We start from the raw sequence: 25,211 nt of genomic DNA on the forward strand, positions 1-25,211 counted from the left end.
GAATTCAGCAGCAAAGTAAAAGAGAGATGGGCAGCAGCACTGAACCCCTGGGCTCCAGAGCTGCATGAAAGAAGGAGCTCTGGACCAAACCTGTGCCAATCAGCAGATTTGCTCAGAGCTCACAGTACATGCACAGCTCTGGCAGGAACTGTGCTGGCATACTAGTGAGCTCAGAATGCTCCTTGCATATGCACCACACAGCCAACAAGGCATACGTCTGCGCTGCTGGACCCCTCTTGGATTGGCCTTCTGAAAATTAAAGCTCTCTATCCACTGTTCTAATAAATTACTTCTTAAAATATTTTAACATTATATATTTGACCAGTCAAATGCTCACCCCTAATATATGCTATCCCTTTTTTCAAATACATACCTCAGCAAAAACAAAGGCAGCATCAAACTGGAAGCAAACATGACCATGTTTAACGGCTTGCACTGAAGCAGGACCACATCTATACATACCTGAAGAAGGGGGAATGAAGAAATTTAATCTTAAATAACTAGAAAGTGCTAGATTTTGGTAGGGGGAAAATCATTTAGCCAAAGCCATTGGCCTAAAATAATACAAGAAATGGAAAGATAAGCTTATAGGACTAGGAAGAACCCATCTTCTCTGCTGTTGTCTCCATGCAAGGACATACAGGGCATAACCTTCCATTGACGTAATTACTTCAAAGACCAAATTACCTGAGATGCATGCAGCACTGCAAGTGCATTTCTGACCCATGCGGCAAAGATGTGATGCAGCACCGAAGCTGCTTGTTAATGTCATAGAAAATTTTACTTCCCTTTCTCTTTCAAGATCCCAGCTCCATCAATATTATATGCACTGATTTCAGTGAGACCACTTGTAAAGTATTCAATGCAGTAATGTTACCAGGATCCAAATTTGCCACAGAACAGGCGGAATGCAGATGTGTCACCACAAATTTGCTGTGTTGTCCCACCAACGTGCCTCAGTTCTGAATATTCTAAATGCCAGGTATTTGGCAGATAATCTAGTGTGGACAGGTTTGTTTTTGTGACATTTTTTCATGGTTTTGTTTTCAGTCTCATGTGGAACAAAAAGAGTACATTGAAACCTAGACAGTTTTCATGGAAATGGAATTTTTATTTTCTGGCCATCTTCATTAATAAACTGTGGAACAAGAAGTTAAAAGCTCGATGTTCCATTACCAGCTCTGCAATCCAGTGCGAATTCTGAAGCTATGCAGCAGCTTGGTAGCAGAGGCTAGAATAGCCAATACCAAATGAAGCAGATCAGTTATACTGCGATGCGTCAGAGCACAGCTGATCTGCTTCACTGGGTGAAACACACATTGCTCCCTTGATCCTGCAGGACATTGGGTAATATGATCTCCCTGCTTTTCCTACTCAGCCAGACGCAACCCGCATGACTGGGTGTTCACGAAACTGATTTTCTTTAGGTGTGGTGAGAAAAAAGCATCTGTTTGCTCACAATTTGTGCTGCTATAAAAAAAAATCAGGTTGATCAATTCTGGAGCTCAAAATGGCCCATGCACAGGCCAAGGATGAATATTTCAGCAAAATGTTGCCACAGTTGTGATGGATCCAGCCTACCACAACAAGTAGATTTGCCATCAGAAAGAATGCTGTGAAGAATGCTTAGGACCATACGCAGGATTACCATCACTGGTTTCTTGAGGAGTGCCATCCACAGCCTGCCACCCTCCAAATCCAACAGGAAGATCAGGTCTGGACATCCAAGCCTCATTCCAGCAGTGATAGTTCCTTTAACAGGAGGACCAAGGAGATTAGGCTCTCAAGTATAAATATAAATCCCAACAGAAACTGTGTCACAACATCCCACTAATGGAGTGAAAGATCTGGTAAAACTGCTGAGATAAGCACTTTATGCTTCAAAGAATATATCCTCAATCTGGTGTCTGATAATGCTTGGTGAAGAGTGCTGCTTTTTGCCTTCCCTTCAGTTCCCTTATCCTCAGGCTGCTTGATTCCAGTCTACTCCCAAGACAAAAAAAAAAAAAAGAGAACTCTGAAGCTCCCTTATATCACGCTGAATGCAAGGCACCTAAAAGGAGATTCTGGTAACTGAGACAAGGCTACATTAGGCACAAACCCCTTTTAATTAGTCCCCAAGGGGGCAAGGGAATAAAAACCAGGCTCAGCTCTCTCAGTTTGTAATAAGCTCACAGACTCCAGTGCTGACAAAAGAGAGGACATATCTCCAGGGACATATGGCATATCTCTACAGGTCAGGTTTAAAAGCATTTAAGGCTGCATCTAGGCAAGCACAGCAGTGTGGTATGTGATGACACAGACATGTATGTGGCACCCCATTTTACACATTCAGTTGTTTTCTGTGCTGCAAGAGAGCAACATGGAAGGATTTTTTGACCCCTGGATATCCAGGGGTTAAAAAAAAATGGAAAAAAAAATGTGGAGTGGCGCATGCACTGCCCAAAGCTGGAGCTGGACCCCAGGAATGGTTCTGACTGGGCTGGTCCCCCAGAAGTCCAGGTAAGGCTGCTGGAGCCAGCCAGCATCTCCTACCCCACCCAGGGTAACTTGCCACACACCAGAACACACATGGCACAGGCGTTCCCTGGGGACAACTAGCGGTAGCACACGGTGCATCGCCACTAGTTGTCCCTGAGGAACAAAATGTCCACATACATCTGGACACAGCCTAAGTGGTTAATCTAGACTTGAAATGCCCTCAGTTGACTCAATGCTTGGGAAAAAAAACAAAAAACCAGAGTCATCTCACATAGTATGTCCAAAATGTTTAAAAAATGAACAGACCTAAAGAGAAACATTGGTTCTGTAGCTTTCTTCTTGCAATTTTTTCAAACTCAAGGGAGAGCATAAAAAATAAAGGAAAACCCCAAAAGAAGTTTCTTGCAACTGAACTGATCAATTGTTTCAGTTTCATTACTGCAAAAAAAGGGAAGGGGAGTGTGAAAGGGAAAGGAGCATTTTTAGAACTTTTCTCCACTTTTCTTTGCAAATAATTTTTACCCTGCTGCAGATACGAACAAATGACATCCATGTAGTGGTTGACACAGCAACGCAATGATATTAGCAATAAAGCCCAAACCAAAATGGGGGTTCTTAAACTCTAACCATTTCATTAACAGGTCAAAAAACAGGGATGGTGTGGAATCAGAGGGATCTGAGGCTTCTCTAACAAGACATTTCAAAGTGGAAATGAAACCTTGGATCAGAGAAAAACTTGTCAGTTAGGAGAGCTAATGAAGCAGGGCTATAGGAAAAAGAATTATTCAAAGCAAGTGACACACACTTCTAGAATTTTTATGCTGCTAAGAACGCTTAATGTTGAATCATCCTTGTAGAACTTGGACAATGGCTAGCAGTAGGAAGTGCTATATATGCTAGGTGGGTTTTGGAAAGTTGTTATGATACACAAGCCTGTCTTGAATTCTTGAGTTTAGTTCAAATGTTATTGGCTTTGCATTCTATAAAAGTGCCAAAAAAAAGGATCGGGTAGTGGGCACAATGAACACAGTAGTGTAATTTAGTAGTTAGACAACAAAATATAATAACTTTGATTCTACACTTTTGGGGGCAGGGATTGTCTGCTTTAGGTTTGCACAGTACTTGGCACCTAGGGTATATCTACAGAGGACAACACAACACTTTTTGTAGTGATATCCATGCTAGCTCTGAACAAGCTGGCATGTCTACAGTGTATAGTACAGTGCCAAGCAGAGATATTAATCTGGGTCTTGGAGCCCACATATGCTGAACCATATATGCTGTGCTTGGCCTGGTCAAATTAGCTTTTTTCAGCACTGTCTATGTGTGGTTATATTGTTGCCAGTTGTAGAGTCAGTTTTTTCAGAGCTCAGGTATCTCCATATGGTGCTACATTGCACTATGTAGATATAACCCTGCCCACTGTCATAATATAAAACACTAACAACAGCAGCAATAATAGTAATGATGATAATGATCATGGGTGAGAGAGAGAAAGAGAAAGATATTAACTTATGCCAGCCTAGGTTTTGGAGGATTCTTTTATCACAAAAAAGTAGCCTAGACTTCCCCCTTCCATAAGTAGCCCCAACTGAGGATTTAATCCTATTAAAATAATTTTGTAAATTGATGTTGTGCTCTTGTACCTAAACCAGAGACATTACGGATTGTGCGAATGACTGTGCAGATCAATGTAGTGACCATAAAATATTTACAAAGATAATTACAAGTAGGCTAAACAAAGAAATAGGGAAATTAATAAAAAATGACCAGGTGAGTTTTATGCCTGGCAGCACATTGAAATGGTTGTCATGGGTGATTTCCACCACCCTAACATCTCACGGGAAGAGCATTCAGCTAAATCTAATAGGTCACACAACTTCCTGCACTGATGAGCTTCATCTGACTCAAGAAGTCCATGGGCTGACAAGGGGTGAGGTGCTGCTAGACCTGGTTCTAGCCAAAGGGGATGATCTAGTAAACAACCTGAGGATTGAAGGGAAGCTTGGTGATCACGAGTTGATCACTTTCTCTATCCATCCACTTTTCTCTATCCATTTGCAAAGCTGGCAAATCAGTCAGCAATGCAGAAATCCTCAACTTCAGGAAAGCTGACTTTCACAAGTTCAGGAGGTTGGTTGTTGAGGCCCTGAAAGATCATGATCTGAGAGGGAAGGGAGTCCAAGAGTTGTTCCTTACAACGCAATTCTAAAAGCACAAGGGAAGTCCATTCCAGCCTTTAGGAAAGGTAGTAAAAGGGCTGGGAGATCCCCTTGGCTTAAAAGGGAACTCATGGGCCTCCTGAATCTTAAAAGAGAAGCCTGTATGGGTCAGAAATACCTCTAAGGAGGATTCCGCATCACTGGCCCGCACTTGTAGGGAGCAGACCAGAAAAGCCAAAACCAAGCTCAAACTGGCTATGGAAATTAAGGACTGTAGCAGGGCACTAAGGTGCCTGCTACTGGAAAAGCAGCAGTATGGGCTCAGGCGCTGGTTGTTAGGGGCAACCAGGAGGAGCTAAGGGCCCACACTCTGTGAGTCAGCTGACCGGAAGGGGCATGGCTGACTACTATAAGACCCAGGCAGGAGGCTGGGAGTGCTCTCTCTCTCTCTCTGCCGGCAGCCAGGAAGGAGGAGTACTGCCTAAGGGAAAGAGATCAGCCCTGAATTTGGGAAAGAGAATAAGGCCTGAATGTACCAGCCGCTAGTTAGATGGGTGAGAGATGTGGTGTGGTTTGGAGAATGTTTAGCCATGAGGTTTAGCTTTGTGTTATAGCCCAGGGGCTTGTGTTATTGTTTGTTGTTGCTGTTACACCGGCGGACTGGGTGAGGCTATTAGGGGATGGAGGAGGCCTCATAGGGGCTTCATGGTAGCGTGGGGACCCCAGTGCCAGAGAGGGCACAGCATTTTGGGGTGCATTGACCCCAGCCCCAGTGCAGGTCAGTTGCGAGAAGCCCCAAAAAGGGGACAAGCCAGGGAGCGCCAGTGGGGGTGGAAGCTGCGAGACAAGCCAGAGAACGCCAGTGGGGCATGGAGCGTGGAATCGACAAAACAACATCTGGTACATCTGGGAGGCTTGGGGTGTGGTACCGGGGGGGTTGGAGCCACGCATAGCCCAAAAGGCTGGGGTGCACCGAGTCACCCAAGATAGAACACAGACTGGGATACATCAGGGCACCATGTCAGAGAGGACTAAGGGCAGCCTCCCTTAAACACTGTTAACATCAAAGACGTAGCAGGCAAGATGGTGAGGGTGCTTTAACACTGACTTGGTATGGTAGGGGTGCTAGGGGAGATCACGGCGACCCCTAGGACCCTGCGCTGCTACAAGGACAATAAAAAGTCCTTCTTCAGATATGTGGGAAGCTGAAAGAGAAATAAGGACAACACTGGACCCCAGCTGAACCAAATGGGGCAACTGACATCCGACACCCAGGAAAAAGATAATCTTCCTAATGACTACTTTGCATCAGTTTTTCACCAGCCCAAGGAGATCACCTTGCCTGACAGGACACAGGATTACTAGGGAACAGGTGACCATATGCCTACATTTGGTGAAGACCTTGTGATGGAACACTTTTAGAGGCTGGACATCCATATGTCAGCAGGCCCTGATGAAATGCACCCAAGAGTCCTAAAAGAGTTGGCTGATATTATAGCGTGACCAATGGCAAGGATATTTGAGAGCTCATGACACTCAGGAGAGGTTCTTGAAGATTGGAAGAGGGCCAATGTGGTGCCTATCTTCAAGAAAGGAAGGAAGGAAGACCCAGGGAACTACAGGCCAATCAGTTTGATCTCAATCCCTGGAAAGATCATGGAAAAAATTATTAAAGAATCCATCAACAACAGGCTAAAATAAGGGGTCATTCTGAGAGATAGCCAACATGGCTTTGTTACAGATAGGTCATGCCTGACTGACATCATCTCCTTCTATGATCAGGTGACACGTCACCTGAACAGGGGAGGAAAAGTTGATGTAATTTACTTGGATTTCAAAAACGCCTTTGACTTAGTCTCCCATGATATTCTCATGACAAAATTGGGCAACTGCAGCCATGACAACTTTACAGTCCAATGACTGGGGAACTGGCTCCATGGCTGGACCCAGAGGGTGATTGATAGTCTATGGAACTGAGTCAACAGTGACTTCCCTCAGGGTTCAGTACTTGGACCAGTACTCTTTAACAAATCCATAAATGACCTGGATTTGGGTGTCAGAAGCAGACTAGCTAAGTTTGTAGATGACACCAAATTATGGGGAAGTGCAGTCACACTACAAGATAGGCTGGGGCATCAGGCCAACTTGGAGAGTCTTGTGAAGTAGACAGATAAAAACCTGATGACTTTCAACATAAAGAAATGCAAGGTGCTCCACCTTGGGAAAAAGAACCCACATCATACCTATAGGCTAGGCAGTGCTACACCACTTAGCACTATGAGCATGGGCAACTGGTGCCTCCTGGCTCTGGGGGTCCCCCAGCGGCTGATTGTCAACCCCAGAAGTGCCACTGGCAAACTGGAAGTGCCACCAGAAAAAATGGAAATGCCACTGGTGTTTCTCATGGGGGGCACCGGCAGGTGCTCCCCACTCCCCAGCTGGTGAGAGCCAATTTCAGGTGGAGCACGTGTCACCCTGTAATTCTCCCTACATGTCACCTATGACTACGACCAAAAGCAACTCAGAGGTCATAACTGACCACAAGATGAATATAAGCTACCATGTGATGCCACAGCCAGCAAAGCAAATAAAACCCTGGCATGCATCTACTGATGCATCTCAAGCAAGATCCAAGATGTCATCCTCCCACTTTATTCGGTCTTGGTGAGGCCACAGCTGGAATATTGCAGCCAGTTCCGGGGTCCACACTTTAGAAAGGATGTGGAGAAGCTTGAGAGTGCAGAGGAAAGCCACATACATGATCAGAGGTCAAGAAAGCAGGTCTTATGAGGAGAGGCTGAAAGGCATTGGGACTCTTCAGTTTGGAAAAGCGTAGGCTCAGGGGGGACTTGGCAGCAGACTTTAAGTATATCAGGGGTGTGCATCAGGAACTGGGAGAACATCTGTTCACTAGGGCACCCCAAGGGAAGACAAGGGCTAACAGTCACAAATTGCTGGAAGACCATTTTAGACTGAACATAAGGAAAAACTTCTTTAGTGTCCGAGTCTTCCGAGTCTGGAATAGACTCCCTGCAGAAGTGATGTGAGCACCTACTCTGGATACACTCAAGAAGCATCTGGATGATGAATCTGACCCCAGCTGATTTCCTGCCCTTTGGGCAGGGGGCTGGACCCAATGATCTCATGAAGTCCCTTCCAGCCCTAATGTCTATGAAATCTATGAAATGTAAGAATACTTCACATGGCTTATGTGACCAGGGGCATGCTAGAATCAATGGCTGCCCTTTCATTAGATAATGCAAAGAGACATTAGGGTCAAGTGTGTACCAGCAACCTGTCTTTCATATTAAAAGAAATTTGGTTTCTGGAGTGAATGGGAGGAAAGGTCATGGAAGAATAGAGTATAGATCTTCACAAGGGCTCTGTATGAAGGCCGTCTTCAACAATGAGCTTAGCACCTTCTACAACCCACTTGAGAGCCCACTGACCTTGGCAGGACTCTAAAGGTGTAGAAGTCTGCTTAGTCAGAGCTGATCAAAGGAACAAAGCCTGACTCACATTTAAGACAGATTTTCCCTGTGTCTTTATACCACCCTTAAAAGACAAGAAAACTAACATAAGGGCTACACGCTATAATGACAGCCACTGGTCTAGCCATCTTAAGAATATTTTTTTTTTTGAAAATCCATGCATTTTTTTTTATATATATGTTTATACCTTGGGAAGGAGTTACTTTTAGCAAAATATTAGGTGCCTAGCACTTAGGAGAAAACCAGCTTCTCCAAATAACTGAAGAAAATCTCTGATCCAAATTTAAAATGGGAACACACATCCAATTACAGTCATTCATATCCACAGATCAGTAAACTGACATTGTCTTTTATATGGTAAAATCCTAGTTTTTAGTTTCCTAAAGATTATAAATAAAAGTGAGGAATACACTTAAAAAGCATTATAAATACCTTGATTGTACCATCTTTAAAAATAAAAAGGTGCCTTAATATTATCAAGGTAAAGACACAAACAATTTAAAGCCTGAGTTAGGGCTACCATAGAGTGGTACAAGGTAATGAAAACAAAGGACATAGAGGAGAAATAGAAAGTGCTGTAAAATATATTAACTTACGCCCAAGGGGCTACATGCACCATGTAGCAATAAATTCACTATGAGGAGAAAGGGATGAACAAGGAAGTTCAAAAAGTAATCAAGACAAAGAAAAAGGCATATAGGATGTGAGATATAAAACATCAGGGGGCAGTTCCTCTGCTGGTGTGAGCTGACATAGATCACTTGACTTCAATGGAGCTATGCTGATTTGAGAAGCTCTCCCTAAATCTAGAGGAGGAAAAGAAAAAGGATTGAATTAAGTTAAGGGTATTGAAACTGATAGGGAAATGAAGAGGTGGGGCAAAAAAGGAAAATACCAGAAATGTTAAAGACAGGGCTATACAATTTCAAAGGGGCTGGAAGCCACATCCTCCCCACCAGGCTGCTCTAGCAGGGGCCATGCGCCCTCCAGGTGTGAACGCAGGTGGGTGAGCACTTAACCACTGTGTGAGACTGATGTTCCCCAACCCCGCTGTACTGTATGCATGCCCACACATGGTCAGGCACCTGTCTGTGCAGCACAGCATCCAACCTCCCCTGCAGAGTCTACAATGCTGCAGTAATGCATAGCTATACAGAAGGACTGCTTCTCTTTCTACATCAGTTAAACGACCAGCATAACTTCAGTGCAGTGCCTCTCAATTTGTATTCAGGGTAAAACACAGAAAAATCAAACCCACAAAAATGTTAAGTTGCCCTGTGATCACAAAGAGCTGAGGCAGAATTTGGAGTCAGCAACCCTAGGACTCTGCTGAACATGTGTCAAAATAGGTAGTAAACTAAAGATACAGAAGTACTTGCTTTCCTTGGAAAACAACACAGTATCCAAATACTGGATCCTTCCCTACTGGCAATGAAGCTTATGGCAGTCACATCAGGTAAGGCAACAACATACACTATCTTTTCACCCCAACATAATGGATCTATTCCAATTTTATTTAAAAAAGGAATCCAATTTTTGGGTTGTTAATGAAACATGCTGATCCATGAATATTACCATTACTCAAATGAGGAGAAGAAATCATTAATACAAATCAAGATCATTAACCATAAACAGGAAGATATCTATTGAATCTAGGAAAGTGTGAAGTAATGAATCTGCCCTCTATCTACAGAGGAGAGGTTTTGTGGCATGGCAGCCCACAGATAACTTCTGGTGACTGTAGCATTTAATCAATACATGTTATTTCTTATTGCAGGAAGTAGAATAGAAAAGTTTGAGGGAAAAGCAGCATTGTCTTCTTCGAAAGAAGGCACTGATCATGTGCCTTAATTCTTATGTTTACAAATCTAGGCATGTTATTAAAGTGACATACCCTATGCTTGTATCTATATTAAAATGGATTTATTTTAAGATTTGCCCACATGGAACTGTGAGTGCATGTACAAACTTTAAAGACAGCATATAAATAAGAACCAACTAAAAATGACCAAAAGAATCCCATTGGCTTCAATGGAAAACGGACTGGGTTTCAAATGGAAACTATGAAATATTCTCCCAATCCTACATAAAAAGATTGAGAACTTTGTTAGGTCTTCCTTGAATTCAGACAATGCTTCACCAAAATACTCCAGTTAGTTTGTGTGTGCAGTATATTGAGTGCTGATGCCAGCAGTAGAACCCAGATCATTTGTAGGCAGGTAGCCTATTTAGGGTATGGACAAACATACATTTGAAACTGCTCCAAAAGGAGAAGGACTCTTGCTCTGAACCATCCAGCATCTGCATGTTCCCAAGACAGTATTCAGAGGTGCTTAGTACACAGGGGCACGAGGGCCTTGGCACCCCTTGGGAAGAGGGCTGTCACCTGAAACACGTAAAACTTTCCACATGTCCATCATCTTAGCCCCCTGCCTCCCCAGCAAAAATACAAGGTGGCGCCTATGGTTGTATGTGCTCCAAATTTAACCTTATATGAAGCAAGGTTCAAGTTAGACCAGTTTTCTTACGTTTGTAGCATTCCTGACTTGTTCATATATAACTGTTACAGGTCAGCAGATACTGTGCATTCTAGATCTGTCATTCCCTTTTTCAAACGTTCCCCTTTTGAAACGATGCCAAATGTACATTTGTCCATTCCCTTAGACTTCAGTAGGCTGGCTCATTTAAGAAATGCTGCTCAGTAGCTTGCTGCTGCTTTTACTTCAAAAGGCACCGCTTCTCCACTCAGCTGGAATACATCACCAGTCTCATAGAGCTGACTGGAAAAATGCCCTTTGAAGTAAAAGTTGCAAAGCAAACAATTGGAAGATACAGGTGGTATTGTGCTATATATTCACCCCTAGTTCATTTGTAAAACCTCATATTTGCTTGGGGGCTAAGGAACATAACCCTGCAGAACCTGGGGTCTGTTGTAACTTTGCCCTTGGACACCCCACTACTTACCTCTTTTCATGATGTCTCTGACATCCATTGGCCTATTCACTATGTTTTAGTTCTGTTTCCAACTCTGCATTTCTATAACCTAGCAGTATTCCTTAAAAAATAAAGATACAAAACTACACCTCGATTATTTCTGTCACATTGTTTTAGATTTTCAGAGTTGACTTAATTAAGGTATATCCCAGTGAAGCTCACCAGACTGAGTCTTTTGTAAGTTTGGTGTCCACTATTCCTTCTTCATCCATGAAGATATCCAGTTGTAAATTGGCATTGTTATCATGGGCAGATGAATAATTGGTAATAACTCTTGCTGGTATACCTAAGCATCTTAAAACTATGGAAAATGAGAAAAGAAATTAAAAGGACAATATGAGGCAGTGATACATATGTGGAAGGAGTAGATAAGGAGATAAAAACAAACAATTTTAAAAAAGCAAAGCAAAGTCAACACAATTCCTCCAATCTGAGAAGATACTATAAAAGTAATGCTTGGCTTCCCCAAAATTAAGAAATAACAGAGCTAATCACTGAGTTTCTTTGCAATGATAAACTTTGAAATGAAGGGAAACTTCATTAGAAGGTCAACCATTAGAAGATTTCTAATTTTTTAGATAATCTGCAACTTTATAGTTTTCCCTCAGAAGGTACACAGAGAAAACAAAGCATAACAGAGATGAATTAATACTGATTAATAAAACTGAATGATTTACAAGTGAAATGCCTGGTTTAGAGAGTTTAAATAAGATGAATTACACAAATCGTAACTAAGAATTTACAATTAAATTGAATAGCACTTTGGACTTCTGTTTCACCATATGTCAGAGAATCTCAAAGTAGAAGAAACACAGTCAGTCTCAGAACTGCCCACTGAAACATATTTACAGATGGAAAAAGTAATGAAATAAAAAACTACAGCTCTGGCTGAAGCACTGTGGTGACTCATGGGAGATGGAGTCTGGCTGCACACTGGAGCCCAGAAGCAGAGTTGGGAGCATAAGATACAAAAATGCAATTTCCATGACTTGAGACTCACTAGTAGCACTTCTAAATTAATGTTTTTGGCTTTCTTTCCACAAAATTCTTTTAAATGGTTTGGTTCTGATGAGAACCAATTTTCCACAAACAGCAAATACTTTTTTGGGGAGGGGAGGAGAGAGGTGGGGTGGAAATGTTTGACTGAAAACCCAAGTTTTAGCTGAAAACTTGTTTTGATGGAAATAATATTTTTGACCAGCATTACATGACTAGTGTTTTTGTGCCTCCATTAGTATCACTACTGTATCTCTCAATAAAGAGTATCACCACATATTCATTTTCAGTTGCTTGATGACACATTACCTGGATGCATCCACAGCCATATGTACCTATTGATTAAACTTAATTCAAATGCCCTGCCAGGCTTCCAGTACATGAGCTATCACAACTCATTGAAAATAATTCATCTGACAATTTCAAGATTAATGACTTAGCTCATTTTTTTCCAGAACGTTTTAGCATTTTTTTAACAGGTGATTGTCCAGAATACTCAATATAGTAACCTTGGAAAGCTGGACTGGTAGCAGTAATAGACTAGACAAGCTTTGAATGTCTCAGTACAAAACTCTGAACAAATGTTTTAGCTGAATAAGCCTTCCCCCATTATTTTGATACTAAATTGAAGTAGCCCCTTTTCACTGGCTCCCCTAGGTCTGTGTGCATGAATTGCCTACCACAAGTTAAGAAGAGACGGGGCTTTGCCACACATCAGCTATTTCATGGTAACTGCCCATATTCATATACAATGAAAGAAAGCTAAGCTATTGTGGTTTAGCTTTTATCTGCTGTGGGTTAAGAGTGGGCAAATGGCCAGTTTTTAAACAGTCGCTGATGCACAGTAAATCCCTCACAATAAGTAGTTCAGCTGTTTATACCTTTAGCAACCACCACAGGAAGCAGCATATACTAGGTACACCACAGCACATTTTCATTTCCTATTGGTCAACTTTTGGGGCATGTCTGCATCATAAACTTTCTGTGCCCACCACCAGCCTGCTCAAAACCACTATGCTGGTTCAGTGAGCGCACTTTCAAAAGGGAGTCACATTTCTGTAGCATTGCATGTAGGCTAATTGGTTCTGTCTCTTGGTAGTGTCACCATAATAAGCCTGTCTGCAGAGCCTCATGAACGCTGTTATATCACTCTCAATTTGGGAGGCAAGGTGTGGTAAACTTGCAGGGTAGACCTGCCATTTTGTTCTTCATTCTGCCTGGCAGTGATATGCACTTGGTCAAGAGCTGAAACTCAAGATGCCAGTAACAAGTTTAGCCATACAGAGAGAGCACATGAACCCAACATACAGGCAAATCGCACACTGGAAAATATACAGTTCAGAATAATCAGGGGAGAAGCAGCAGCATAACTAGGGTGGGGCAAGAGAGGCACCTACCCCGGGTGCAGGATAAGAAGGGATGCTAAAGAAACAGCTCCCTGGGACCCCGGCCTGCTCCATGGCAGAGCGTGTTTCTGAGAAGCTATCTGTGCAGAAGCAGCAGGAGGCAGTGTACAGGGAGATGGCAACACCCCCCACCCAGCACAGCACCACACTGCATGTGGAGAGCCAGAAGCCCTTGGTGCATATGCAGAGAGCTGCCCCTTGACCACTGAAACTGCCTCCTTCCCCACCCTGGCAGAGCACCAGCCACGTAGGGGCAAGGAGCTCCCCCTCCCCACAGGGGTAGGCAATTATTTCAGCCTTCAGGCTACATAGGGAGTTTTGGGGAGCAGGCGTGGGCTGGGTTGGCACTCCCACTCCCCCACATGCAACCGCTCACCAAACCTCCCAATGCAGGATGGGGTCATGGGTTGGTGAGGAGCTGTTGTGAGGGTGAGTGGGCAGGCAGCAGCTTCAGCAGGGCCACCACCAGCACTCCAGGCTACCCTTTTACCCCAGGGGGGCGGGCTGGAGCTGCTGCCCAGTTTCAGCAGCAGTGGCTGGGCAGAAGCTGCTGCTGGGCACCAGGAAAAAGCAGGACCTGGTGGTGGCCACAGCCTCCTCCCCCTCACTGCTGCCAGGGTCTTCTCACCGCAGCCACCCAGGGCCACAGCACATTGAGCCAGGTCAGAGCAGCCCTGGCTGGCAGGGAGCCTGGGGAGTCAGCCTGCCACCCCAGGGCTGTTCTGACCTGGCTCAGCATACAGAGAGGCTCACTGGGGCATGAAGGTGCTCCAGTGTGGGGCTAGTCAGGAGGCAGCCCCAGCACACTGATTTATACTTGTGCCCCAACCAGCCTTGTCAGCATCTACACATGCATTGCTGTGCACTAAAGAACTCTGCCACAGGATAGTACTTGTATTTAAAAGTACTGGCTTGTATTGGAGTTTATTAGTTTCTTGTGACCTAATAGGGCTGCACATGTAGATATTGAGACTTTACTGCAGAACTAATTAGACAGCTATACAGAAAACATCTTATGTAGATGCATCCAAGTTGTACTACATAGGTAGGTTCAAAAGTGCTACTGCTTAAAACTGTGTTTATGGACTACCTGTGCTAAAACTAGCAGCAGTTTCCAAAAAGGCAACAATTTAGTTCTGAATGAGCTAAATCTATGACTGCCCACAGTGATTTGTCTGTAAGCAAATTACTAAAGGCATGTTTATTTCAAAGTCAGTGTTCTCATATTTGTTCCTCACTTCCATGGGCTCAGGGAGAACAGAGTCTGATAGCAAGGGTGGGGTGAGGGAGAAAGGGCTGCAGGGGGAAGAAGTTGCGGAGGCAGAAAGCAAGGGGGCTACCTGATCCTCCAGATTTATTTCCCTGCTGTAGCTGTGGGAGGGGGACAAATTCAAGACAAACCTTCAATAATGAGATTATATGCCTGGAAATTTATACCAAATTTATACATTTTCCTTATATAAAATATAATTATTGGGGAGTCATCTAATATTCAGGGTTGTCTTGCATTCAAATAAATACCGTAATTTATTTTACTTACATGTGTTGAAGACACCAGCAAAGACCCAGCACTGACCATATTGCACTGGGGATGCAGAACTATGATATTCCAGAAGAATGTCTACACTTCCAGTCCAAGATGATGGTGGAACACCATATGCATAAATATTGTCCCAAGAGCCAGCAAGTACACCCTCGTCATCTCTAGCATTGATCTAGAAGGGAGGAAAAAAAACTATGTTGGGAGATCCGTGGTATTTTCTCACATACAAGATGCCCCAGAATAAAGTATGCACGATGCTTTTGAAAGTCAGAATGAAGAAAAAAAAGATCTTCCTTTGAAGTAAGTAATGGAACAACAGCAGCTAGGGAGCAACACCTGCTTATTGTTCTGCTCTTTGCTAGTCAAATGCAGTGTTTACTTCCACTTTTGTCCTGTAAGAGCAGAAACTGGTCTAACCATACTTCCTGCATGTAATGCACGCTGAAATTTCCAGCAGCTGCCTTTTGGAAAATGATGTGGGTGTTGTCTATGAGAAAACATGGTATATTATACCTGTCAGGTTTGAAAATAGAGAGTTCTTTAGCCTATCTGCTAAAAGTGTAACAAGATCCAGTGGCAGAAGTTGAAAATAGACAAACTGGGCATGTCTACACGTGCATTAATGTGCTGTTGTTACAGTGCATCAAGTTTACTCAATGTGCAGTAGCTGGGCTACTGCACAGAAGCAGTGGCTTCTGTGACCAGGTGTAATTTTGATGCGTGTGTGCACATGCATGCATGTGCACATGTGTGCACATGCATATGTGTGTGTGTATGTGTGCATGCATCTCCTAACCAATCATTTGCAAGGATGGAATAACATGGAATATTCATGTTTAACAACTCTATTTTCTAGCTGTGGTTTCAGACTCCATGTAGGGGTCACCTTCAAATGAAGCTCCTGGAGATTTGTCCTCTTCCAAAAAAGGAGAGAAATCATCAACCTGTAAAATGTATATTTTCAAAAAAAAATAGGGTTGAAGTCTAATAAAAACACATGTTGGCCATTTATTATTCAGAAACGTGCTCATTGGGATATGAATAATCACCAACTGGAGTCAGAGGAAAGTTGGTCTTGAATCCCCTCTAACTTCCTATGTTAAAGCAATTTCAATGCAATTATTCCTGGCTTACACTGGTGTGATACATTGGACCACTGGTCACATCAACACACGTGCTTAACTGTGAAGTAAACTAATTAACTGCAGAGTAAAGCATCACCATCTACACATGACACTAGCAGGCCACAGTAACAAATTTACACTGCCATAAGATAGTACCACTGGGGACAGTGTAGTTAACTGCAGTTAAACACACATGTAGACGCTGACCACAAGCACAAATTGCTTCCGGTCAGCCCAGGCAGCAGAAGCCCAGTCTCCTACCTGCCACTTATGCACACAGCTCTGCACTTTCAGCACCATCATGCCCCAGCCAGCCCCTCCACTACCTGATGCTGCCACCCAGAGCTCAGGGCTGATGCCCCATGCCCTCTGCCTGCCCAGGCCTGCTCCACCTTGGCTCATATTGCTGCTGTTTGAGGCACACGTGTAAAGGCTGTGCCCAGGTGTAATTTACTTTGGCTCAAACTGCTCCAGAATTTATTGCTTTAAATTAATTGCACATGTACATGCACCCACTGTTATTTTAAAGTTGAATCTGTTTTCATGGAAAACAAAAAGAAATTTGCTGTGTTAAGTTTCCTCCAGGTAAGCGTACACAAACTACTGAGTTTTGCTGACTAATAACTAAATTGATAGCCATTAATGACCAATACATTTCCTACCAGCAATTTGAACCAAATCAGTTGAGACTGTGGAAAAAAACCCTTATTCACTATGTAGCCTTTAATTATGTTAATGCTGAGCTGCTATACTCTTGCCATATAAATTATAATTCTCATTTAAAATCTTTTGGCTGGATTAACTACTGTTTTATAATTAGAAAATTGACCTTCTGTGAACTTTGGGATTGAATAGAGATAAGTATACAGTGACAGAACCAAAGGGTTCAGAGTTGCACCCATCCAGCAATTGTGGGAGAAGTGCCAGGGAAAGAGGCATTTCAAGGACAGTACAGTATTTCAATCTTTAATCTGTGCTACAACCAGTCCTCAGAAGGCTATACTGTGCCTGTTAAAATGCAGCCTGGGGGAGAACAGATGGAGATGGGAAAGGTGAAGGCAAAGAGAAGGTGAAGAGTTGCTCTGTATGGACAGAAACCCTCAGAAGGATTCTAAAGAAGGGGCTACAGCAACACCTTAACAGGGTCCAGCGTGTGCACCTGTACAGACAACCTCTGATCTACTGGACGATGCCAAAACCAAGCTTTATGATCTTCATCCTTGGATAGAATTGCCAACACCCTGAAACTGTCCTTATCTACTTACAACATTAATTATCATTACAATCAATTCAAGATCAAAGAAATTGAGGTGCAGTTACGTTAAGTGGCTTTCCTGAGGGCAAAAACATGGTGGCTTAAATTTACAAAGAATCTGAGCACCAGTATTCTAACTGCCATTTTTGGCTGTCCGGCCTTTAGATCTTTAAACTCCTGCTCAACTCTTGACTAATTTTGAAGGTGCTCCCAAGTTTTCACATTAATGTACTCAAAGCCCCTCAGTCTCAACTGTACTGAGCCCTTCATTGCCTAGGCCTCTGCCTGTGTCATCTATAGATCCTGATCTAGTAGCTGTTCTCAGAGAATACCTACAGTATCAGGCCCCACACAAAACCCGGTGGCCAGGGACAGTTTGGTTGCCTCCCTTCATCCAGGAACCAAATGATTAAGAGAACTCATCTGGGATGTGGGAGACCCAGGTTCAATTTGCTTCCCTGCCTAGGAAGATTTAAATCTACATTTCTCACCTCTCAGAAGAGATCTATCAATCAGTATCTCTTGGTGAAGAGATTCTACTTTGTATGGGATAGTTACACAGTTGTTAGATTAAAAATTAAAAAAGGAAGAGAATGCCTTAACCACTAGGAAAATCTCATGCTCACTCCTTGCTTTCTGGCTTATTTAATATTTACCTATTCTGTGTGAAGTATGGTAGCTTTAACTGAAGGAACTGAAAATGTCCCTATTTCAGAATACCACAGAGCCTGGTGATTAAGGCAATCTTGTAGAACAGAGGTTCTCAAACTCTGGTCTGCGGATCACCACTGGCCCACAAGCTCCATTCAGGTGGTCCGCAGAAAGGATGCAGAACAATTGAGAATATCTGTGTTAAAATATGAATTGTGTGCTTTGATTTGTAGAACAAAAAATGTTCATTAAGTGGTCTGCTGAGACCCTCAGCAATTTTCAAGTGGTCCATGAAAAAAAAAGTTTGAGAACCACTGTTCTAGGAGACAGAAGATATGCATTCAAATCCCAACAGGCAGATGAGAGACTAGTATCCAAGTCTCCCGCATCCTGTGCGAGTGCTCTAATTAGTGAGCTATTACATAGAAAGAAAGGTCACTCCTTCACCCCGGACATTATAAAGACTAACCCCCTGCTTGGTTTTTGAAAGAAAGTGCTTAAGCATTTAACAATAAAGTTTTGGCATTGGCACCTCATTCCTGGAGAGGTCTGGAATCCAAGATCCAGCCCTCTCCTCAGCCTTTATTTATGTCAGTCTTCCAACTCAGCACAGTGCCATTGGGGATCCCATCTTTAGGTGCCTAACTTCCCCATGCATTTTGTGAAAGACCCATGTGCCTAACTTGTATGTTACGAATTCCACTAGGCAGCTAAGCTCCCAAAAGGTAGATGCTGCAATGTTTAGCCTCACAGCCCTAACTTCTCTTGGTGGATCTATCTCCGGATCAATGAAAAAGCTAAAACTAACACCTCTAGCTCCTCACCCTAATCAACGTCTTGTTTTGCCTCTCATTAGAAGGACTGGCTTTATCAATTACTTCACCTGCTAGAATGCCCACCATACCAAGATGTCCAATGTCTGAAAGTTTGAGACAATATGAGAAGCCAACACGAAGACCTGGGCTTTTGTGGAGTGAGATATAATGGAAGACTCTAGAATTCAACATATGCATGGATGGAACAAGATGGGTTTCAACAGAACATTAACAATACAGCACCGTGGGGCAGATCAGTGAGATCCAAAGTGGCCATTCAAGATCACTTTTAAAGGAACTGACTCTTCTGATACATTTCAGGTGCTTCTTTCATACCATTGCAGATGCAACTCGACTTATTTTGACTGGATTGCTCCGCCCAGAGAGATCCAGTTTTGCTCTGTCCATAATGGTCAGGCAAGCATCCAGAAGGCCCTCTTCAAACTAGAAGAGAAAAACACACAGGCTTCTTCAGTTCTTATTCTGGAAAGCAAATGAGAAGTTATCACCCTTCCCCATAACACTGATCATACTAAAGTTTGACTTGGAATTTATAATATCATTTTTCTTGAATATTAATTACCATGGTTAATAAAAAGTGCAAGAAAAAATAGTCTTTCAGTCCATCCTGGTCTGGACACCTGAAGGGGAGAGCAACAAAGCCATTTTTTACAGCACAAAAAAAATGAATGTGACTAAATATATATATAATATGAAGGTATAACAACTACAAGAATTTAGTCTATTCAATAAGCCCTCACTGTCTTTCACAGAGCCCAGACTCATTAATATTAGAGGACCTTTCTGACACACATATTGCAGAGCCCAAAACTGAGCAACTGATGGGCTGCCAAAGTTAGGTCAAAGTCACCATACCTCAAAAAATAGTAATTTTGAACATATATTTAGAATAAACTGGCAATTAGCTACATCATATTGATTAGCTCTGGCTTTTGAGCTTAGGACTTAAAAAAGACCAGTGACCTAAAGCAGTCTTCTTAAAATGAAAGTCAAAAATTCAAACTTCTGGGTTCCAGAAATAACAAGGACAGGAAGGATTAGAGGGCAGAGGTGCCTAAATAGACTAGAATTCATCATCAAAGAACTTGTCCCATGATGTAGTTCAATTTGTTTAAGAGAAATTGCATAGCAGCGGCAAAGATCACTGTCCTCTGGGAAAGAACAGAGGACAGAAAAAAATGACCTAATAAAATTATCTTCTATATTCATAAACATCAAAAGTATTTATATCATAGGCTGGGATTGAAACAATATGATCTTCTCCGTATAATTATAGACAGATCATGCTATTAGAGAGTTTTGTTTTCTAATAGGTCAAATACAGAAAAACTTGTCTGTATTATGTCACTGACAAACTATAGTAAGATACATTGTTGCATTCTAATGCAAAACCATCCAAAATAGCATCCATATATCATCATTTATCTCCTCAGCTCTGGCAACCATAACTGCATTAATTTGATTTCTTTGGGACTTGCAGTGCAAAACTGAATTCTCAGTGGGGGCCCACATGTCTCAAGGGAGCCCCTTCCAGCATCCTATCCTCCATACAAAATGAAGCATTTGCCTAGGAAACATCAATACCACTGGTACATCTTGTAAATAATTCTGGGTCAAGGGTAGCTCTTTAGGGACACTCCCTTCAAAACATGAGCCTCCCAACTGACCGTGTAAACCCCTTAACTCAGATCTGCTGGCATCAGTCCCATCTGTCACCAGTTACTCTGCTGCTGGCTGGATCCAATGACTTGTCACTTTCACCATCACCAGACATCTATTTTCCTCACATCAAGTCATCACCAGCATCAAAGACCCAAGTTAGATCAATAAGAAGTGTACTCTGCTCTAAACCCTTGTCATCTACCATTTATAAGATGTTCATTTTAATGTTGCTGCCTGAGATCTTAGTCTGCCTGTCATAAATATTTAGTCATAAGTTTAATCAGGGGTGTCAAACTCATTTGGCCCTGCGGGCTTAGCTGGACCACAAGACTTTCTCTGGGCTGGCTAACTTGCAAGCAGCAACAGCGGCAGCGTTGATCCCCACAGAGGCTGGAGCTGCTGTTTCAGTGTGGCTCCCCAACCCAGGGAGTTAATGCCAATGTTGCTCAACCTCCCAGGGCCCTCCTCCCAATTGTCTCTTGTCACCAATTTTAATCACCAGGGTCAGCTAAAAACCCTGATGTTGCTGGCAGGTAAAGGGGGAGGAGGGTGGGGACACACTATTAACTCCCTGAATTCCAAAACCCACCAGAAACACCAGGTCCGGCATCTGCAGGGATTAACACCACTACTGCAGGGACTCAAACAGCCCTGGTGACAAGTGGGTGACCAACGTAGCCCACAGAGGTGGGTGGTCCCAAGGGCTACAAGAAGCCCTCTGGGCTGGATGGCCCACCTCCAGCCTGTGAGCTGTATGTTTGACACCCCTTAGGCATATATATGCATATTTCTGTGTTACACACACACAGTATAAAAGAGCATACATATTATATACAATGAGGCATGTAGAAATAACTATCCTAGAGATTTATTTTGGCTTTAAAGATCCACCGTTTGACAAAGTGAGTGCAACTCAGTTAAAACCCGAAGAGTTACAAAAAGTTAAAATCTGATGAACCAACAAATATGGTTGCCTGGTTCTGTTGTGGTGATTCACTGCAGCTATAAACCCAGGTAAAATGCGGCTTAATCCATTCCTAGATTTCTTCTTCCAGGACAGTTGTTCCCAAACACTATAACAAGCTCTACACCAGGTTTTCAGTCCCTAAATTAAATTGCTATCTAGGTGGACCTGAAGGAAAACACTGGATATGAACATCTCTAATATTTAGGAATCAGGAGGCTGCTTCTGCATTGCTAAAACACTGCTAAAGTGATCAGAGAAACCAATTAATTTGGCTGATAGAGAGAAAAAAGCAGGATTGAGACAGACTAGGATCTAAATAGATAAGATATCTATTCATTGCTCAGAATCTTTGGCAGAGGTCCTGTTGGCACACAAACATGGAAGTGAATGATCATATCAGAATTCTCTACTTGTTTCACCCAGGTCCCACCTGTATTTCACTTATTTTGGAAAGGGAGGGTGTTTGCAAAAAGTTTTAAAAAGGGGGTGAGGAGAAGTGGGGGCTGGAAATCAGACCCTCCAGGTTTTACTAAAGGGAAAAAAGAGGAAAAAAAATTAAAGCATGGGCAGAATGTGGAATGTCCCAAACATCCTTGGGCAGAAAGTCAGCCCACACACTTCTAACAGAGAAATCAATGCTTGTGTTAAGACAGTGCCACAGTTCCGAAATCTTTTCAAAATGATCATATAAATCTTAGGTATGATAAAATTTTAGGAACTCTGTACAAAACTTGTGTCAAGATAACACATGAGAAAATGTTTATTTTCACTAAGCGGTGGAAGGAGGTAAAGCAAATACAGATCATTCCACACAGAAATTATAAAATTTGAAACACTCTTACCTTCATTTGTCCCAATTAGGCTTGATCTTGTAGAAGCAATAACGAAGCAGACAAAATTCTTGTGTATTTTGGAAATGTCTGCTAATAATTTTTTTGTTCTCAGTGGGCAGCCTCTTACCATCTGAAATATGCACCTAAAATAAGCTCTTTAAATATTAGATATTATGAAATTATTTTTTCTGGATTAGGAATATACCCACTTTATGCAATTTCAGATGCTTTTGTGTTTCTCAAAGAGTGACTGGTAATGTCCCTCTTGAGAGACTATTATTTCAACTAGAATCTGGCAGCGATTAAACTGAAGTGCAGTACAGTATGGACCAGTCAGAAAACTTTTAAATAACTCACCTGACCATAATTCCAGCTTCTGGTTTTTATATCATTGATGTTTCCATGGAAAATCACGCCAACGTCATTCAGGACATACTCTTCCCTTTCCTTTTCATCATCCAAAAACACAGAGTCCTCTGCATCAGCGTATACACAATAACAGTTAGTCTGCTTATATATGGGGTAGATTTTTGAACTACAAGGCAACATATTCATTTTAAGCAAAAGTGTTCTTTATTCAAGAAGCATCCTGTTATTTCCACCAAGACAATATAAATAATCATCACCTATGGCAACTACATTTAGAAATAACATGTGCAGCTCTAAAAGCTTGCAATATGGAAAATGCTGACAACTCTTGACTGTTTTTAGCAGGATCTGTAAAGCATGATTAAAATGTCATGTCTTATCAAGAATTTCATGATTGCTGTGCATCATTAATTTAAAGTTGGAGCACCATGACACAGTTCTACATCTGCAAAACAGATCAAAGAGCAACAATTTCAACCCTATTAATGTTAATGTAAAACAACTCACTGTTAAGAGATATAAAGAAAACTCTGTAGTGCATAAGTACTTGGAGTTCATGTTTTACACCATGTTAACTTAGGGGTTTTGATCTTTTTCTGTAACTAGGTTACTGTACATTTGGTTTGCACTTACTATAATTTACCAGTCAATAAAATTAGAAGACATTTCAAATGAAAAAAAGAAATTGTTAAAAAAACTTTAAAAAATGTTTAAGATATCTTTTCTAAACTAATTGAAAAGAGATTAATCAGTACAAATAATAAGTGCCTTGAGCCTGCAAATAATAGTTTGCACACTAGAAACAAAAATAATCTTAATTGAAGTCACTGTGACTACTCTCAGACTTACAGGAATGAATGCAGTAGATCCCCAACTGGTAAAAACTGTGATAGCTCAGTTAAATGCAGAGGCATTATGACATTTGACACCTCCTACCACCATGGGCAAATGACTGGATGACTGGATGGCTAAGCAGTATCCTGGATCATGTAATGGAATCAGAGTTTAATTTGCACAGCACACAAAGTAGTTAAACCATAGCCACAGCTATCATGTGAAACAGAAATATCACAAGCTCTTATTACAATACCAGGCAGGTGTGCATTTACTAGGGCTGTGCATATCTTCAGGTGCTGATTTGATTTGGAGGATCTCTGAATCCGAATTGAATCAGGAGACCAATGAAAAGGTCTGAATCGATTCAAAGTTCTCTGAATTGAGTCGGAAAAGATTCGGAGAGCTTTGGCAATTTGGGCAGTCCCCGCTTGCTGCAGCAGGGAGCTGGACCCAAACTCCATGCTGGTAAGTAGGTGGAGGGGGAGCAGAAGGGGGGGAGGAGATCATGGGGGGACCCCTGCCAAGCCCCATTCCCCGCCTGCTCCCCCAGCTTCCTGAGTGCCCCCATGACGCCCGCCCACTGTCCCAACCCCCCATCCCTCCATGACTGCCCTGCCCACCCCAGCTCCTGGCTCTTTAAGAAAAAAAAAAAGCCCCACATTCACCATCTCCTTCAGCAGCCTTGAGACTTTTGGGGGCTTATGGAAGAGCACCCCTCCCTGCAGCATGTGGTAGTGGTGGGGAGCAGGGATTGCCCCCCTGCCTGGCAGGAGCAGGTGAGTGAGGGCTTTTTTATTTTTTAAGGGCCAGAAGCTGGGGTGGGCATGGCACCCGTGGGGGGCTGATTGAGTGGGTGGGGGTTGGGGGGCTTGTGGCAGAGCCTCTCACATGGTATGGGGCAGTGGGAGACAGTCGGGATCACTCCCCCCACCCCCAGCCTGGCAGCAACCGGTAAGTGTGGGCTTTTTTTTAAAGAGCCAGGAGTTGGGAGAGCAGGTGGGGCACCCATTGAGAGTGGGCAGAGGGATGGGGCCGATTTGGAGATTCAGCTGATTTGGCTGCACCCAAATCTCTGAATCAGATTCACCCAATTGATTCGGGACAGTGATTCGAATCACTGTCCTCAAAATTGGCCAAATCCGTATCGAATACTAGCTGCTTCGCACATTTACCTTGTATCACCACTGTAGTAGAACTGTTTTTTGCATTATCAAAAATAATGGGGTAGATGATGCATCTGATTCTGAAAAGCTTACTGTTTAGACCTATTTAAATAGGATCTGTGTCTTTACAAGTTTATCTATAAATGGTAATTTGGATTGAAATGGTGGTGTGTGTGTGTGCGTGTGAGAGAGGTCATTTATACATATTATGCACACACAAACAAATACATATGCATACACACACACCTACATACATATACATATCTACATATTATATGGAGATACACACTCATTATATACATACACCTACATGCACACACACACCTCTGTATGTGTATATATATATACACACACACACACACAAATGCCTATGTACACACACATATTATATATATACAAAAGCACCTGCATACATACACATACTATATATACACACACACC

General features: G+C 42.5%; 1 protein-coding gene across 2 annotated transcripts in view; it reads right to left on the reverse strand.

Moving 5' to 3' along the window:
* Positions 1-25,211, reverse strand: part of F13A1 (coagulation factor XIII A chain) — a 97,295-nt gene that overhangs the window by 26,536 nt on the left and 45,548 nt on the right. For both annotated transcript variants that reach the window (XM_019542911.1, XM_019542901.1), the window contains 6 exons: positions 22,759-22,877; positions 19,255-19,362; positions 15,071-15,245; positions 11,291-11,429; positions 1,649-1,752; positions 374-462 (listed from right to left, as the gene is read on the reverse strand). In XM_019542911.1, coding sequence (XP_019398456.1) covers positions 374-462; positions 1,649-1,752; positions 11,291-11,429; positions 15,071-15,245; positions 19,255-19,362; positions 22,759-22,877 — 734 coding nt within the window. The remainder of the gene's footprint in view (positions 1-373; positions 463-1,648; positions 1,753-11,290; positions 11,430-15,070; positions 15,246-19,254; positions 19,363-22,758; positions 22,878-25,211) is intronic.

This window comes from Crocodylus porosus, unplaced genomic scaffold, assembly GCF_001723895.1.
Source record: "Crocodylus porosus isolate Cpor-Errol unplaced genomic scaffold, CroPor_comp1, whole genome shotgun sequence".
NCBI classification, from domain to species: Eukaryota; Metazoa; Chordata; order Crocodylia; family Crocodylidae; genus Crocodylus; species Crocodylus porosus.